Below are 20,272 nucleotides of genomic sequence, written 5' to 3'. Positions count from 1 at the left end.
TGCGTCTGATCAAAGGGGCAAAGGGAATCCGAACACTGCTGTTTGCTTTGATGATGTCCCTTCCTGCCTTGTTTAACATCGGCCTCCTGCTCTTCCTGGTCATGTTCATCTACGCCATCTTTGGAATGTCCAACTTTGCCTATGTTAAAAAGGAAGCTGGAATTGATGACATGTTCAACTTTGAAACCTTTGGCAATAGTATGATCTGCCTATTCCAAATTACCACCTCCGCTGGCTGGGATGGATTGCTGGCACCTATTCTCAACAGTTCACCACCTGATTGTGACCCTGACACAATTCATCCTGGAAGCTCAGTTAAGGGAGACTGTGGCAACCCATCTGTTGGGATTTTCTTCTTTGTCAGTTACATCATCATCTCATTCCTGGTTGTGGTGAACATGTACATCGCTGTCATCCTGGAGAACTTCAGTGTTGCTACTGAAGAAAGTGCAGAACCCCTGAGTGAGGATGACTTTGAGATGTTCTATGAGGTTTGGGAGAAGTTTGATCCAGATGCAACTCAGTTTATTGAGTTCTCCAAGCTCTCTGATTTTGCATCTGCCCTGGATCCTCCTCTACTTATAGCAAAACCAAATAAAGTCCAGCTCATTGCCATGGATCTGCCCATGGTCAGTGGTGACCGGATCCACTGCCTCGACATTTTATTTGCCTTTACAAAGCGTGTTTTGGGTGAGAGTGGAGAGATGGATGCACTTCGAATACAAATGGAGGATCGATTCATGGCCTCAAATCCCTCCAAAGTCTCTTATGAGCCCATAACGACCACTTTGAAACGCAAACAAGAGGAAGTGTCTGCTGCTATCATTCAGCGTAATTTTAGATGTTACCTTTTAAAGCAAAGATTAAAAAAGGTCTCAAGTAAGTATAACAAAGAAGCTATCAAAGGGAGGATTGACTTACCTATAAAAGAAGACATGATTATTGACAAATTAAATGGGAATTCCACCCCAGAAAAAACAGATGGAAGTTCTTCTACCACCTCTCCTCCTTCCTATGATAGTGTAACAAAGCCTGACAAAGAAAAGTTTGAGAAAGACAGACCAGAAAAAGAAAACAAAGGAAAAGAGCTCAGAGAAAATCAAAAGTAAAAAAGAAACAAAAAATTATCTTTGTGATCAATTGTTTACAGCCTATGAAGGTAAAGTATATGTGTCAACTGGACTCCCAGAGGAGATTTATGCCAAACTGACTGTTTTAACAAATACTAATGGTCAGTGCCTATAACAAGACAGTGGCCTCCTTGTCACTGCAACTCTGTGAGACAGGGTATCAACATTGACAAGAGGTTGCTGTTTTCATTACCAGCTGACACTGCTGAGGAGAAACTTAATGGCTACCTAGACTGTAGGGATAGTTGTGCAAAGTGATCATTATAACTACACCAAACACCTTTAGTACAATACTTGCATCCACTCTATTTTTAATTTCCATATCTGCCATTTTTTACAAAATTTGTTCTAGTGGATTTTCTTCAATCCTAATTCATCGTTTGTCTATGATACTATGTTATTATTTTTGTAAATGAGATTTATGTTGAGGAAGTGTATACAAACCCTATATTTCTACTCCACAGGTCTCTCAAAAAATCAGACAAAAGTGTTTTGCCTGAGCAATGAAATTTTTGCTCAAAACCAGAAAACAAAATTCTAATATCAATAGTTTCTGGTACTTCCATTTTCTGGACAGCTCTACTTTTGAAACTGTCTAAATCTGTTATGTTTGTTTATATCTGAACAGTTACGTGCCTGTAAAGTCTCCTCTAATTTTTAAAGGATTATTTTTATGCAAAGTATTCTGTTTCAGCAAGTGCAAATTTTATTCTAAGTTTCAGAGCTCTATATTTAATTTTGGTTAAATGCTTTTCAAAATGTAATTTAATAAATCTGTTCTAGAAAAGTATTTAAAGTATTGCTTTAGAATAGTTGTTCCATTTCTGCTGCGGTATTGCTTTGCCATTTTCTGCTCTTAGCAAAGCTGACATTTTATGTCTATTAAGCACCCTGTTATGTAAATATGTAGTTATTTTATCCTGTGGTGCATGTGTGGGCAATTATATATACATATGTAGATATGTACATATATATCTACATATGTACATATATATATATATATATATCCTGATAAACAACTTCTATTAAATCAAATATGTACCACAGTATATGTGTATTTTGCAAGCTTCCAACAGGGGTGTATCCTGTATCATTCATTAAACATAAATAGTTTTTGAAGGCTATCACTAATGCATGTTAATATTGCCTGTGCTGCTCTATTTTATTCAATCCATTCTTCTCAAGTCTTGATTAGAAGAAGTCATATGTTGGTGGTGGTCAACCAGCTGTCTGCTCTATCAAACAGACTAGTTTGAAGTTATCAAAACTACTTTTACTTTTGCATTTTTAATGCAACGTAACTGTCATATGGTGTCTCTCCAGATTTCAAGAAAATACATTGCATATTTACTGCCTATTATCAAAACCTATACTTCATATTTTGCTGAAAATATGTTTAAAACTTGTTTAAATATAAATAATGTAAAAACATAACCAATTTTATTTGTCAGCATTTTGTACATAAGAAAATTATTTTCAGGTTGATGACATGGCAATTAATTTTACTTTATGCTTTTGCTTTTTTTTTTGTAATCATAATTACAAACTTTTGAATCCATAAGAATTTTCAATGGATAATTTCCTATAATAAAAGTTAGACAATGGGTTTTGTGGATTTCTTTGTTTGAATATATTTTCTACCAATTCAATATGAGATAAATTTTCAAAAATTGAATCTAGATTTTCTACCAAGTATGGTGACATCAGATGTAACTCTTTATTCATGAAAGTTTTGGGTTTTGTTTTTTTTTTTAACTTAACTTTTGTAGCATTTGCTTATGCAAACTAGTCTTATTTTTTTAATTCCTGCTGCACTAAAGCTGTTACAGATATAATGTAGGCTCTTTAGACACTTATTAGCCATGAACAAAATGGCAGAGTCATGCAATTACTTAACATGATATAAAAATTTTTTGTTGTTTTTTGCACAAACCAAAAGTTTATATTGATTCCTTTTACAAAACTATTTACTTGTAGTGTATTGATGAACTGCATGCAGGGAATTGCTATTACTAAAAGGAATGGTGAGCTACTTCATTATTGAGCCAAAAGAATAAATACTTCATTTTTTATTGCATTTAATTTCTTAGCCTCTGTTTTTTTTTTTTTATTGTTGACAGTTTAAAAACATATATAATTAGTGAAACTTGTACTTGATATGACATTTGTATACATTAAAAGTTCACATGGATTTATAGCAACCTAATGCATGATAAACCAAAGGGTAATACTGAATAAAGACTAATTAAAAACAATTTTTGAACATTTGTTTATGCAAAGGATAAAGCCCACATCATCAAACTTTCAGAGGTCAATGTAATACGAGTAATAATAGTAACAACAAACAGTGGCTGTTAATTTCAATGAATTCTGACTTTGTAAATTATAATCTCTTCTCATTATAGTTGGCATTGTCCTCCTATTTCCTGGTGGCTAACAAATGTTATTATGTGTTATTATATAAGGAGTCCTAGGCATACATATGGAGTCCTGATGTTGCACTGTAAGGTAAGTACTTGACTATTAACCACAAGGTTTGTGGATCACACCTACCAGCCACTCCTGAGAAACCCTCTACCGGGTCACTATGAGTTAGAACTAACTCCAAGGCACTTCATAATAACAACAACTTACACATCTAAAGTATTAATGATATAGTGTTATTGTTAAATAACATTGAGTTGCTTCTGACTTACAGTGACCTTGTATTGGGTTTCCAAGGAGCAGCTGGTGCTTTGAACCACCAACCTGAGGTTAGCATTCCAGTGCTTATCCTAAAGCACCACAAAAGAACTCTATTCTATAAATTTAGGGAGCCTTTAATTTATGTTAGATCTAAACCAGACTATTCTTGGAAAACAAAATTTAAGATTAAGCATACTTTTAGACTACTTTGATCTAAATATACACTTCATTATATTCCCAAAATAAATTATATAAAGTGACTAATTAAAATTCATTTGCTTCTTTATAAGTAAGTTTTTAGAACAAGAAACCACAGAAGCTAAGTATTACCACTTGCAAACCACAGAAGCTAAGTATTACTCTTTATGCATCCTATTATATAATCATTAACTGAGCAGTGTAGCAATTTACATGTAGTATATCTAAATGATCATCTTCCAAAATAGTCAGAAGCTACTTTAGTCAAAAGGAGAGTATATTAAAATATATATCTTATTTTGTCAAAGGATATTCTAAAAATACTGTTTACAATATAGAGTTGCAAATATAATTTGATAAATATTTGAGGGAATAAGTATTGAAATATTTCAAGAAAGTGAGGCAGCATTGGAGGCACTCACTCCTCTATGCCAAGAAATTTGGAAGACAGCTACCTGGCCAACTGATTGGAAGAGATCTGTATTTGTGCCCATTCCAAAGAGAGGTGACCCAATGGAATGGAGAAATCACCGGACAATATCTTGGATATCCCATGCAAGTTAAGTTTTACTAAAGATAATACAGAAACAGCTACAAGCATACATTGACCGAGAACTTCCAGAGGTTCAAGCTGGATTCAGAAGAGTTCTTGGAACAAGAGATATCATTGCTGATGTATAATGGATCTTGGCTGAAAGCAGAGAATATCAGAAAGATGGTTACCTGTGCTTTATTTACTACACAAAGGCTTTCGATTGTGTGGATCATGACAAGCTATGGACAACATTGAAACTATGAGTATCACGGAATACTTAATTGTGCTTATGAGGAATCTGTACCTGGACCAAGAGGCAGTTGTTCGAATAGAACATGGGAACATGGAATGATTTAAAATTAAGAAACGTATGAGACAGGGTTGTATTCTTTCACCATACTTATTCAATCTATATGCTGAGCAAATAACCCGAGAATCTGGGTTATATGAAGAAAAACATGTCATCAGGATTGGGGGAAGACTCATTAACAACTTGCAGTATGCAGATGATACAACTTTGCTTGCTGAAAGTGAAGAGGACTTAAAATACTTATTGATGAAGATAAAAGACCACAGCTTTCAGTATGGATTGCATCTCAATATAAAGAAAACAAAAATCCTCACCACTGGAACCAATAAACAATTTTTCTTATCAATGGAGAAAAGACTGAAGTTGTTAAGGACTTCTTTCTTCTTGGATCAACCATCAACACTTATGGAAGCAGCAGCCAAGAAATCAAATGATGTATCGCATTAGGCAAATCTGCTGCACAAGACCTTTTTCAAGTGTCATAGAGCAAAGATGTCAGCTTGAGGACTAAGGTGTGCCTGACCTAAGCCATGGTATTTTCAATAACCTCATATGCATGCAAAAACTGGACAGTGACTAAGGAAGGCTGTAGAAGAATTGATGCATTCTTGAGTTATGGTGTTGGAGGAGAATATTGAAAGTGCCATGGGCTGCCAGCCAGAGTGCTCCTTGGAGGCCAGTATGGCGAAACTTTGTCTCTCATACTTTGGACATATTTTTAGGAGGGACCAGTCACTGGAGAAGGATATCATGTTTGGTAAGGTGGAGGGTCAGAGAAAAAGAGGAAGGCCCTCAGTGAGATGGATTGGCAAAGTGGCAGCATCAATGGGCTCAAGCATGGCAACAATTGTAAGGTTGGCACAGGACTAGGCAGTGTTTCGTTTTGTTGTGTATAGGGTCGCTATGAGTTGGTACCAACTCGATGGCACATAACAACAACAACATGAGTCAGAACCAACTCCATGGCACTTGAAAACAACAACAACAAAGAAAAACAGCATGTAAATCATTCCTGTGCATTTCAAGCCAGTTAGTAGTAATCATAAAGCAAATTTTTGCTGACCATTTTGGCGTATTTCAAAGAGCTGGCCCAAGAGTTCTAATACAAAGCTTTTAAATCTAGTTCTGACAACAAATTAGCTCTGTTATATTGGGTAAATCAACTTCTGGCTCCTCAGATTCCACCTCTATTTCCTGGGAATGTTGGATATAGGATATGGTCTCTGTTGTTGTTAGCATGGAATCGGTTCCTACTCATGGTGACCCTATGCATGACAGAATGAGACACTCTCCAGCCCTGAACCATCCTCACAATTAAGTTGAAGCCACTGTATCAATCTGTCTCATTGTTAGTTTTCCTCTTTTGAACTGATGCTCGTCTTTACCAAGCATACTGTCCTTTTCTAGGGACTTGTCCCTACTGATAACAGTTCCAAAAACATGAGATGAAGTCTTGCCATCATCTCATTTAAAGAGGGTATTTGGGAAATACTTCTCCCAAGGTAGAATTATTTATTACTCTGGCAGTCCATGTTACTGTCAATATTCTTGACCAACACCATAATCCCAATGCATTGATTCTTCTCTGGTCTTCCTTATTTATTGTCCAGCTTTCACATGCATATGAGGCAACTGAAAATAACATTGTTTGGGTCAGGCTCATCTTTGTCCTTAAAGTGGCAGTTTTTTTCTTTAACATTTTAGACTTACCTAATGCAATACAATGTTTGATTTCAAGATTTTGGATCCAAACAAAATGAAGCCTTTGACAATTTCAATCTTATCTCCGATTATCATGATGTTTTTTATTGGCCCAGTTGAGAGGGTTTTCATTTTATTTACCTTGAGGCAATAATGATAGTGAAGGTTGTAGTCTCTGATCTTCATCTTTAAGTATTTCCAATCCTCTTCGTATCCCACTTTGTTGTTGTTGTTAAGTGCCTTCGAGTCGGAGCCGACCCATAGCGACCCTGTACAGGGTTTCCGAGCGTGTAAATCCTTACGGGAGTAGAAAGCCTCATCTTTCTCCCGCGGAGCGGCTGGTAGTTTCGAACCACTGACCTTAAGGTTCGCAGCCTGATTCGTATCTCACTAGCAAGGTTATATCATCTGCATATCATTAATGAATCTTCCTCCAATCCTGATACCACATTCTTCTTCATAAAATCCAGCTTCTGATATTATTTTGTCAGCATACAAATAGAATAAATATGGTGAAAGGATACAACCCTGATGCATATCTTTCCTGATTTTAAAACAATCAGTATCCCACTGGTCTGTTTGAGCAACTGCTTTTTGGTTTATGTTCAGGTTCCTCATGAGCAAAATTAAGTGTTCTGGGATTCCCATTCTCCACTATGTTATTCATGTGTTAAACTATGTTATTATAATTCATTATGATACACACAATTGAATGCCTTTGCAAAGTCAATATAGAGCAAGTATACATCTTCATAATACCCTCTGCTTCCAGTCAATATCCATTTGATGTCAGAAAGGATTTCCCTAGTTTCACATCCTATTCTGAATCCAACATGAATTCCTGTCAGCATTCTGTTGATGTACTGCTGCATTTAAAAAATTATCTTCAGCAAAATTGAACTTGCATGTTATAGCAATGAAATTTTTCAATGATTTCTACATTCTGTTAGGTAAACTGCCTTTAGAATGGACAATAATATGGGTCTCTTCCACTTGGTTGGTCAGGTAGCTGTCTTCTATATTTCTTGGCATATACGAGTACAGTACTGCATCAATTTGTTGAAACATTTCAATTTGAATTCTATCAATTCCCGAAGTCATGTTTCATGCCAATACAGTAAGTGTAGATTAGAATCCTTGAATCCCATTACTTCTTGAAATGATGGAATATCAGCCAGCTGTTTTTGGCACATTGACTCTGTGTATTCCTTCCTTCTTTTGATTCTTCCTGTATCATTCAATATTTTGCCCATGTTAGATTGTTGTTAAGTGCCATTGAGTCAGTTCTGACACATAGCCATCTTGTGTAGGGTTTCTGAGAAGTGACTGGTGGGTTTAAACTGCAGACCTTGTGGTTAGCAATCCAGGTTATATCCTACAGTACCACCCAAGGACTCCAATTTCCCCACAGATTCCTTTAATCTTGCAACCCCGCAGGCATACATTTTTCCTTTAGTTATTTCAGTTTGAGAAACGCCGAGCATGTTCTTCATTGTTGGTTTTCTTTGTAATAACATTTGCCACAGTACTTTTAGAAATTGGGTTTAAGTCTTATATTCCCTGGAGTACAGTTTTTACTACATACAAAAGGTGAACATTATTCTCTTATCTTGTAATACATATATAAGACTGTATCTTTTTCACAGATGAAACAATGAATGACTGAATACATTTAAATGTGCTGTTGATGACGTCCAGGGAGTAGATCTACTCTGTAGTACAGGGGTTTTCATGAGTCAGAATTGACTTGATTAATACCAACATGAGTCTCCTTGACTGCAGGATTTCTCTTATCTTCTTGTCTCTCCAGAATCTTTCTGCACATCATCATCTTCCCAGGTGATTTAGTGGTGGTGGTTATGTGCTGTGGAGTTGGTTCAGACTCATAACGACCCTGCAGAGGGTTCGCGAGGCTGTAATCTTTACAGGAGCAGAAAGCCTCATCTTTCTCCCATGGAACAGCTGGTAGTTTCGAACTGCTGACCTTAAAGTTTGCAACCCGATTCGTAACCACTACACTATCAATGCATATCTGAAACTTCTAAAGTAATGGCACTACATTGCTCATAGACTCAGTTTTCCTTTCTTAGGTAGGAAACAAAACTTTATATAATCTGTCTTTAAGTTATCCCACCCCTGTCATGTATCAAAGGAGCCCTGGTGAGGCTGTAGGATTTGCTGGGACTGCTGGGATTTGCTGGCAGTTCAAATTCACCAACTGTTCATCGAGAGAAAGATTTAGGTTTTCTGCTCTTATAAAGATCTACAGCTTCAAGAACCCTATATATCACCTCTATGGCGCTGTGGGTTAATGTGCCAGACTGCAAAGCCGTTTGAACTGCAAGGTCGGTGGTTCAACTTCACCAGCTGCTCCTCAGAAACCCTAGACAGGGTCTCTGTTGGTTGGAACTGACTCGATGACACTTAACAACAAAACAGAAGCAACTTGACAGCACACAACAACAACAACAAATTCAGGTGATCCATTTAACAATATGGTGAAAGATAAGAAAATATCTTGAAAATAATATAATCATTGTAACTGTGATTTATAATTAATAGTCTTCACATTATCACATAGCAGAAACTATAACAAAAATGACAATTCCATATTGAAAAAATTTTATTTAGTTATCTACAATTAGAAATGTATTTCCTGGTTATTTCTCTACCTTAACTTCACTTTAATATATATGGGTGCACAAATAGTACACTGAGGTTTTAAGGTTTTGCTTTATGAATTCATATTTCTAGCATTTTAATGAAACAACTTTTGTAAAATCTGTCTCTGCCATAAAATATTTTTAAAAAAGAGGATAAAATATTTTTAAAGACCATTTTAATGCATGACTGGGCTTATAAAAAACAAGGGAAATCCCCTGGGGTTGAGAATGAAGCAGAACCCATGGGAAACTGTAAGCAAGCAATGAAGCCAGAGACTGTTCTCTGGGCTCCTACTGATCCCAACTGACCTATAGTTTGATTTTGATTGCCTGTGTACTGGGAGCAGAACACAACGACTGCCATCTATATTTAGGTTAAAGATTCTGCATAAATTCACCACCCACCAAAGGCTAACCCTGACTAAAGGCAGGAAACTTGGCAAGCAAACTTTCCCATCTTGGTTTTAGTTCTGGGTGTGTGAAAACAAGTCTCCCTGGAGATTCATAGCCATAGACCTAAATTTATGCTATTGGTCTAGTACAAAATCTGCCCAAATTTCGATTTAAAGTAGAGCCAAGTTGCTAGTATTCTAAAGTTTCTAGTAGACCTAAACTGAAATTCTCTCAAGAACCACACCTTAATTAAGGTGTTAAATATTTCCCCAACCAACAGAAAATTGTAATAAGAAAAATAACAAAACAATAAGAAAACAAAGTGGAATCAGCTGCAAGGTGACATTGGGAATACATACCCACAAAGTCTTCCTATATGAAATATAATATTTAATAATATTAAGAAAAAAAGAGGGGTGGAAATAAGAATAATGAATGGGTGATACTAAATTTCATGAGGCACATATGAAGACAAATATTATACCATAGCTGGAAATAAAGAACATAAGAAATGAAATTAGAAACAAACTAGAAATCCTAAAGATATTATGATAAATAAAATAAGCCAGACATAAAGGAACAAATATTGCACGATACTTTATATAGAGAGGAATCATGGTTTGGCACTGTGGGTTATTGTGCTAGACTACAAAGTTGGTTTGAACCACAAGGCTGGTGGTATAAGCTCACCGGCTGCTCCTCGGAAACTTTATACAGGGTTGAATGGGTAGGAACCAACTCGACAGCGCTTAACAACAACAGCATTTATATATATGTTATCTATAATGGAAAATTATTACGTATTGGGCACAAAGTTTAGGAGATGGTGAAAAGTTTTAGAAAAACATGGTGGTAATTGTTGACAATGCTGTTAATATAATTAATGTTTTTGCATTGTATAATTGAAAATTATTTTAAAAGGCAATATTTATGCTATGTATAGCACAATAAAAATGGGGTAATTAGATAACATAAAGCTGAAAATAGGAAAAATGACTTGGGAGCTCTAAAAATGAATTACTAATAAAACAGCAGAGACAAAGATATGAAATATAAAAAAAAAGTTTTAAGAGAAATGAAACAAGTCTAAGAAAGTCAAACATAATTAGTTGAAAAAATTTTAAACAATAAAGGTAGTGGAATATATAAATGCATAATGATTTTCAAATTCCAATATTAATAACAGGTACGAATTCTAACACTTATGTATTACAAAACAATTCCAATAAAGGCAAATAACAGAAATCCATACTAAACCCTGACACCTCTGTTATTGAACTATGTCCCTAAGAAATATGTGCCAAACTGGGCCATGATTCAAAGTTGTTTGATAATTATATAATGCTGTAATTTGACAGCTATATATGATACAATCATCCAGAATGATGAAATCATCCAATCAGTTATAAAGGGCATAGAGTGGGATGCAACAAGTCACAACCATGATTGAATGGAAAGGAAGTTTCCCTGGTATGTGACCTGTATCAATTTTTATCTTGCAAGAGATAAAAAGAAGAGAGAAATGAGCAAAGAAAAAGGGACTTTAGTATCTCCAAGAAAAAAGAGCTTAGAATGGTGCACCTCCTTTGACCCAGGTTCCTCCCCTGAGAATCTCAGACTCAGAAGGCTGATGCCAAGATTTCTGGAGAGCAAGAAATGTGGGGTCCACAGATGTTGAAAGAAGACAGGACCTTCCTACAGAGCCCACACAAACAGAAAGTATTTCCTTAGAGCTAGTACCCTCAACTTGGACTTGTACCCTATGTAAGAATAAATTTCTGTTTTATTAAAGTCATCCACTAGAGGTATTTCTGTGCTAACAGCACTGGACAACTATAAAAACATATTAATAAAATTTTACAATAACAAAGACTAAGAGTAAATCTCAGAAGTAAATGTATAGAAAAGAAAGAAAAACAAAAGATAGGAATTAGATTGAAACTAACAGTAATAACAAAATGCTGCAAAAAATTAGAATGTCAGTTCAGAAACACTGTCTTTCAAAAATAAGAGAGAAATTTAAATATTTTCATATAATCAACAACAATCAAAGGACATCGTATTACCAGTGTATACTCACAAAATAAATATCTAAAGGATATATATCAGGCAAAGATAAAATATTTCAAAAAGAAGTTCTAAAATACAGAAAGAAATATTGGAGAAAAAAGTGGAAAACTTGGACTAAAAGTATATGAACATGAATAGAAAAAAGTAATAATAATTGTATTTTAAAATGAGAAAATATAGCTGAAAGAATAAAATATTATCATGTAAGTTAAGAGAAATGTGATTGGAGTTCAAGAATTCTAAGATCCTTGTGTCATTAAGAATGATAAAGCTGTTGATTAACTTTAAACTTTGAAAAATATGTACACTAAACCTTCAAGAGTGGCAATGACCATCTAAGGTGTAGCTATTGCTGTCTCCATGGGTGAAAGAAAGAAGAGTGATAAGAACTGAAGAGGCCAAAATCTATTAGTTCAATGCACTAACGGAACATGTGAACATCAGTCTCCATGATTCTGAAACCAGAAGAACCAAATGGTGCTTGGCTACCACTACCAACTGCTCAAAGGGATCACATTAGAGGATCCCAGATGGAGGGGAAGAAAATGTGGAATAAAACTCAGGATTATTTTAAAAAATAAAAGACTTGATCTACTGGTCAGAAAGATATGTGGAAAGGAACTTATCTTCATGGCTCAATTTTCAGCCAAGCAGTAGATAGTTATGTAGGGGAGGACAACTCAGTAAGGTATAGTTGTTGTTGTTGTTATGTGCCATCTAGTTGGTACCTACTTATAGCAACCTTATGCACAGCAGAATGAAACACTGCCCGATCCTGGGCCAACTTCACTACTGTTGCCACGCTTGAGTCCATCAATGCTGCCACTTGGCCAATCCATCTCGTTGGGGGTCTTCCTCTTTTATCTGACCCTCCACCTTACCAAACATGATATCCTTCTCCAGGGACTGATCCCTCCTAATAATATGTTCAAAGCATGAGAGATGAAGTTTGGCCATCCTGGCCTCCAAGGAGCACTCTGGCTGCATTTCTTCCAAAATGCATATATTGGTTCTTTTGGCAGCCCATGGCACTTTCAATATTCTCCTCCAACACCGTAAATCAAAGTCATCAATTCTTCTATGGTCTTCTTTAATCACTGTCCAACTTTCACATGCATATGAGGTTATTGAAAATACCATGGCTTCGGTCAGGCACACCTTAGTCCTCGAGCTGACATCTTTGCTCTTCAACACTTTAAAAGTTCTTGTGCAGCATATTTGCTTAATGCAATACAATGTTTGATTTCTTGACTTCTGCTTCTGTGATAGCTGATAGTTAGTCCAAGAAGAATGAAGTCCTTGACAACTTCAATCTTTTCTCTGTTGATAAGAATGCTGTTTATTGGTCCAGTGGTGAGGATTTTTGTTTTCTTTACATTGGGATGTAATCCATACTGAAGAGCGGAGGACAACTCAATAAGATATGCTCACCACGGAATAGTCAATCATTAAAAATCAAAAGGGCAACATTTTCCCAAGGACAAAGTTGAGAAAGGATATGAAAGGGGGTGGAATGTAAATAGGAACCCCAGGGAGGAATCAAAATAACTGTTGTTGCATGGAGGGGATTGCAAACATTGAGATGAAACAAGCTGTATAATTTATTAATGTAAAACTGATTATATTGTCTGTAAACATTCACTCAACTCAATAAAAAGACTGGTCATTGAAAAAAGAAATACAAATGAGAAAAAAATGTTATCGGATAGCAAAGGATAAAATTGAATAGTCTGTTGTTGAGTAAACTCAAAATCACAAGAAAAGAGAGAATAAAGAGGAAATTAGAAAAAGTAAGACAAATTAAAAGTACAAAATGACAGCAGGAATTAAAAATAGGCTGCAGGTAATGAGTGTTTATTGTGTTCTAATCACTTCTCAAATACTTTATATGGTTAATTCTAACATTATCCCTATAAAAATAAGAACTATAAGAAAAATGGTAATAGAGAATCTTCTTAATTTATTCAACACTGCTCTACTAGGAACAAACAGAAGAGGAATATGAATCCAAGAAATCTTGTGTTAGATTATGTCTCTTCATTGTTGTTGTTGCTGTTAAGTGCCATCAAGTCAGTTCCAACTCACAGCTACCCTATGTAGGGTTTCTGAGGAGCAGCTGGTGAGTTTGAACTGCCAACCTTGTGGTTCAAACCAACCTTGAGATCGAGTGCTTATTCTACAGCGCCAAACAGGACTCACTTTACTATATTGTTTGAGATGTAGGGTGATTGAGTTACACAATTCCAGAGGGAAAAATAACTCCACATTGTATATAAATGGTACAATGTAAAGCACAACTCCACCATAGAATGTAACAGCATGATAATGTTGATATACTGGTAAAAAATGTCAGTAATTTCCAGAGATCTAATTATATTGAACTCTCCAATTAAGATACTATGATGAAATGGAAAAATTCCTAGAAAAACAGATTCAAGTAAAAGAAACAGAAAATCTTAACATCCTTTGCTATTGTTGTTAAGTGCCATCGATTAAGTTTCAACCCATAGCCACCCTGTATAAGGTTTCCAAGGAGTGACTGGTGAGATTGAACTGCCCACCTTAAGGTTCAAACTGACTTTATAGTACAGTGCATTACCCTACAGTTCCATACCAGGACTTTAATAATTCAGTTTTCATGTACTGTTGTTGTTAAGTGCCATCAAATCAGTTTTAACTCATAGTGACCCTGTATATGGTTTCCAAGGAGTGGCTAATGGGTTTGAACCTCTGACTTTGTGGTTAGCAGTCCAATGTTTATTCACAACATTACACCAGGAGTCCTAACATCCTTGGCAAGTGGTAAATATAGATCATCAAACAAAAACACCTGGTCGAAGTCTCAAGTGGATAATAACTTTATTTTGGAAGTAAGAGTATCAATTTAAATGGTGGAAAACACAAAGTGAAAGCAATTCACTGAGAGCCTTTGCCAGCTATTCAATTACAGGATCAACACTGAACTGCGAACCAGAATGTCGAAAGTTCAAACCCACCAGCTGCTCTTCAGAAACTCTATAGAGGGTTGCTATGGGTTGAAACCAACTTGATAACATTTAACAACAGAAACGACAACAACAAAAACATTAAAGATAAATTGAAAGGTATTATGATTGGCTGGCATTTACATTAAGTTGTTTATAAAGAGTTTTCATCGCTAACTTAAAATGAGGAGGAAATTTGTGGGAGGTATACTTTAGCTAATTGCAAGTTTCCTGGAATAATTAAAAAATTCACTTTTTTTAGTACATCTTGACACCTGCAGGCATGTCTTAATCTTTTTTTATGTTATCTGAACACCTGCAGGGATGCTTTCAGATCATTTGAAAAGTAAGGTTAACAAAATAGGGTTAGGCCTACACTTCAACTATAAACCTCCTCAATGTCAAGTGCCTTGAAATGTTGAGTGTTTTGTCATTTCGCCCTTTAGACTAAGAACTTCCATAGACATTTGCTGATCACAATTAAAATAATGACTTCTACATGAATATTTTTCCTTGTTCTTATTACATGAATATCTATTTGGAATAGGCTTTTAAGACCTAAGACACTATCTTTTAAGGATACCATCAATTATGTCTTTGCCATGCCAGAGCTTGGTCTTCTGCTTCTGTGATCTTTATGGTGAAGAGTGACTAAAGTAATTTCAATAAACAACGTTGCAAGATGAAAGGACTTTTTGCTAGAGTATGAGTTTTAATTTTTCTGCATGTGACGTTCTTTCAAAGTACATAAGACAATGTTTTGTAGGAAATGTAGTTCATTAGCTATGGAGACTTGCCATACATTTTATAAAATATATGATCATGCAGATAATAAACACAGTAGTTATACATCAATTAAGACTCCTTGCAGTTTGGAATGAAACTAAGATTTTTTTTTTTGCCATTGGATGTCCAAGTAAAAATGTCAAACAAGTCAAAGAATGAGGATTCAGGTACAGGATGGATATGTAACCAAGTAACCTTTCATGAAATTTTCTCTATTCTTTGTTCTACTTTTTCAGTAATATTTACACATATGCAATAAGACGTGTAAATAATGGAGCATACACTTCCTTGTTGTTCCAGAAGAAATTCAAGTACTATTCTGTTGACTAAAAGAATTCATTTGTCAGTTTATCCTACTGTGGTGGGTTGCATGTTGCTCTAATACATGAAGCTATGCCAACTATATTTCAAATACCAGCAGGGTCATCCATGATCACCAGGTTTCAGTGGAGCTTTCAGACTAAGACAAACTAGAAATAAGGATTAATATGTGCACTTCTGAAGTATTAATCACTGAAAACCTTATGAATACCAGTGAAAGATTATCTGATACAGTGTCAGAAGATGAGTCCTTCAGTTTGGAAGGCACTCAAACTATAATTGGGAAACAGCTGACTCCTGAAAGTAGAGTTCACCTTAATGATGTGGTTGGAACAAAACTTAGAACCTTCATTCACTGATGGGGAGTGACTCAAAATGATAAGAAACTGCTATAAACATCTATTCACAATCAAAACTTAGAATGCACAAAATATGAATCTAGTAATATTGTAAGTTGTCAAAAATGCAATTGAATGCCTAAAGATCCATATCGTAAGCATTAGCTAAAATGGATTGGTATTGACCATTTTGAAACAAACAATCATTTTGTTTACTATGCTGCCAATGAAAATTTGAAGAGAAATGATGTTGCATTCATCATCAAAAAGAGTATTTCAAGATTTGTCTTAATGTACATGGCTTCTGTGATAGAGAATAGTATCTGTATGCCTACAAGGAAGACCAGTTAATACAGCTGTTGTTCAAATTTATACATCAACCACCAAAGCAAGCTGAAGAAATTGAAGAATTCTGTCAACATCTTCAGTCTGAAGTTGATAAAACATTCAATCATGATGCACTGATATTACTGGTGATTAGAATGCAAGAGCTGGAAACAAAGAGAAAGGATTAGTAGTTGGAAAATTGCTGGGAACAGCATATGCAAGCACTGAGAAGCTGTGGCCCTGTGACAAGATGGATGAAAATCCAACCCCAAGGGCCTCCTCAGGATTTCGAACCATGGGCCCTGAGGGCCAAGGAAGTGACCCCCTGAAGTCCCGGGTTCATAGGTTTTTGTGAACTCACTGGTGGGCTACCTCTGTATAATTTTCTTTGGTCTTATTGTTAATTCTATGCTTCTAACTCCAGTAATTGTAGCTTCTGAGAAAATGGTTTCTTATGTGCCTCTCTTAATGTCTCCACTGTGTTGGCAGTGCGTAGGGTCCTGGGAACAAATCTTTTTGAGGAACAAGCCATAGCTACCTGGGATGCATGGCAGAACTGCATCTTGATATTAACTTGAAGCATGAGCTTTTGATGTCCATATACAACAATGGGACTAAAACCCCGCTAAAGCCGAGACAGTAAAAAGTCTCCTTAGAGGACTCAGAAAGGCCAGGAACAGGCATATTGGGAGCATGAAAAAAAGTTTTTTACTCAAGGTTTGTAAACAAAGTAGATTGGTAAATTCTGGGAGTATTGATTAGAGGACAATAGTGGCAGGCCCCTCAAACCGCCTCTGGGTATAATCAGTTTAACCCAGCTGCTCTCCTTCCTCCTGGAAGTATATGGAAATGTGATATAGCATTTAGATGTAGAATCCAGAAAGAAGAAAAGGAATGTGGAAGTGAGACCTCACCTTCTTAGAAAGGTTGAGACTCGTCTCTCATCTTCCCTGGAATTGTAAGAGTAAAGAAGAAAGAATTATTAGTTGATAAATGAAACCAGGTATCTGAGATCTTGCTCACAAACAAAATATACAAAGACAGCTTGACTCCCTTCAAAAACCTTACTTTAAGCCTTCTATGACCTTTTAAATCTCTTTCACCTTTACCCATTAGAGATTAAGTGCTAAAAGTATGTTAAGTATCCTTGAGACAATTGTGATGTATATTTTAAATTTTGTTCCTGTGAATTATTGTGTCCTGTTTTGAATGATTAATTGCATTTCAGTTCTGTATCTTATCTTATCTGAATAATCACATCCTTCCTTTGTGAAAACACCCTCCTTGAAAAAAGAAAATGAAAGACTGAGGTAGAGTGAGTGCTGCATGCAATGCAAAGCAATGCAATGTTTGCAGAAGGCCATCCTGCCTGTCAGCTTGCATCAAATTTGTGTATCTGTCTTCTTTGTGTCTGTTTCGTCTCTCTCTTTCGCCACCAGATCTCCTTACTTCGTGAAACCCACTCTCCTGTCGAGGCAGAACTCCAACAGAAAATATGGCCTTGGTGACAGACAAGTGATTTCTTCATTGAAAATACTTTTTTTCAACAATATAAATTGTGACTATACACATAGATTTGCCAGATGGAATACACAACACTCAAACAAAGCTCAATATCATCAATCAAAACAAGGTCAGTGGCTAACTTTGGAACAGACCATAAATTTCTTGTATGCAAGTTCAGAATGAAACTGAAGAAAATTTGAACAAGTCTACAAGAACCAAAATACAATCTTAAATATATCCCACCTGAATATAGAGAACTGATTTGAAACATTGGATGTTAATAACCTAACACTTAACTGGATTGGCTAGGTGGCGGCATTGATGGACTCAAGAGTGGCAACAGTAGTGAGGTTGGCACAGGATCGAGCAGTGTTTCGGGCTGCCATGCATGGGGTCGCTATGAGTCGGTGCCGACTCGATGGCACTTAACAACAACAACAACACAGCTGTAGGATAACATCAAAAACATCATACATGAAGAAAGCAAACCGTCTTTAGAAAGACAGGGAAGGTATAAAAGACCAAGGTGGATTTCAGAAGAGACTCTGAAACTTGCTTTGAAACATAGAGTAGTTAAAGCAAACAGAAAAACTAATTAAGTAAAAGAACTGTACAAAATATTTCAAAGGACAGCTCAAGAAGACATTGTAAAATAATATAATGAAATATGCAAAAATCTGGAGTTAGAAAACCAACAGGGAAGAAGACACTCGGCATTTCTCAAGATGAAAGAACTGAAGAAAAGTTTCAATCCTCAAGTTGATTTCCTGCAGAACTCTATGGGCAAACTACTGAATGAGGCAAGAAGCATGGAAAGAAAATGAACGGAATAAATTGTCACTGTAACAAAACAAATTTACTAATGTTCAACCATTTCAAGAAGTAGCGTATGATCAAAAACTGATGGTACTAAAGGAAGAAGTTCAAAGTTGAACTGAGGACAATGGCAAGAAGGAACAGTGTAGGAAATGACAGAGTACCCAATGAAATATTTCAAGAAATTGATGCAGCACTGGGAGCACTCACTAATCTATGCCAAGAAATATGCAAGATAGCGACCTGACCAACTGAGTGGAAGAGATCCATATTTGTTCACGTTCCAAAGAAAGATGATCAAACAGAATTTGGAAATTATCTAACAACATCACCAATGCCACATGCAAGTAACCATAGAAGGATTGATGCATTGGAAGAATTTTGCCAGTGGAGGTTTCCATGGACTGCCAGAAGCACAATAATTTTGTCTTGGAAGAAGCATAGCCAGAATGCTCCTTAAAATTGAGGATAGTGAGACTTTGTCTCTATTATTTTGGCCATGTTACAGGAGGGACCAAGTCCTAGAAGAGGACATCATGAAGAAGACCTTCAACAGCAGCAATGGATTCAAACTTAACAATTGTGAGAAAAGTGCAGGACTGGGTGGTGTTTCATTCTGTTGCACATAGAGTGGATGTGAATCAGTGGCACCTAACAACTCAACGAAACCTAACAACAAGATCTAAAGAAATACAGATTGATACAGAAAATTTGGACAGACCCATAACAAAAAAAGACATTGATCAGGTTATTAAATAATTTATTTGATCCATCTTGAGTTCGTTTTTGCATATGGTGTGAGGTATGGGTTCTGTTTCATTTGTCTGTGAGTAGATTTCCAGTTTTATCTATACCATTTAGCTTTTTGTTCAAAATTAGCTTCCCATACTTGAATAGATTTATTTCTGCGTATTCAAGTCTGTCCCATTGGTCTATGTGTCTGCCATTGTACCAGTATCAGACTATTTTGACTATTGGGACTATCTGTATAGTAGGTTTTGAGATCAGGAAGTGAAAGGCATCTTACTTTATTCTTCTGTAGTAATGCTTTGCTTATCCAAGACCCCTTCCCTTTCCATATAAAATTGGTGCCTAGTTTTTCCATTTCTTTAAAGAGTTTTGTTGGAATCTGGATCAGGACTGCATTATCTCTGCAGATCGCTTTGGGTAGTATTGACATTTTCACAATTTTAAATCTTTCTATCCGTGAGGATGGCATATTCTTCCATCTACGTAGGTCTCTTTTGTTTTTTTGTAGTTTGGTGTTTTGTAGTTTTCTTTGTGTAGGTCTTTTATTTCACTCTTTAGAGTTATTCCTAACTATTTCATCTTCAGAGTCCTGGTATGGCGCTGTGGGTTAATACACCAGACTGCAAAGCTGTTTGAACTTCAAGGTCAGTGGTTCAAGCTCACCAGCTGCTCCTTGGAAACCCTATACAAGGTTGCTATGGGTCAGAACCAACTCGACAGCACTTCACAACAACATTTCATCTTTGGGGTGGCTCCTAG

The 20,272-nt window shown here is 36.0% G+C and overlaps 1 protein-coding gene across 6 annotated transcripts in view; it reads left to right on the top strand.

The window, feature by feature from the left end:
• The window catches only part of SCN3A (sodium channel, voltage-gated, type III, alpha subunit), a 131,604-nt gene extending 130,495 nt beyond the window's left edge, over nt 1-1,109 (top strand). For all 6 annotated transcript variants that reach the window (XM_006867001.1, XM_006866997.1, XM_006866999.1 and 3 more), the window contains one exon: nt 1-1,109. In XM_006867001.1, the coding sequence (XP_006867063.1) occupies nt 1-1,109 (1,109 nt within the window).
• Nucleotides 1,110-20,272: the final 19,163 nt, after the last annotated feature.

Source organism: Chrysochloris asiatica, unplaced genomic scaffold (genome assembly GCF_000296735.1).
Source record: "Chrysochloris asiatica unplaced genomic scaffold, ChrAsi1.0 scaffold00099, whole genome shotgun sequence".
NCBI classification, from domain to species: Eukaryota; Metazoa; Chordata; class Mammalia; order Afrosoricida; family Chrysochloridae; genus Chrysochloris; species Chrysochloris asiatica.
The sequence above is the reverse complement of the archived record's forward strand: the minus strand, read 5'-3'. Positions and strand labels throughout refer to the sequence as shown.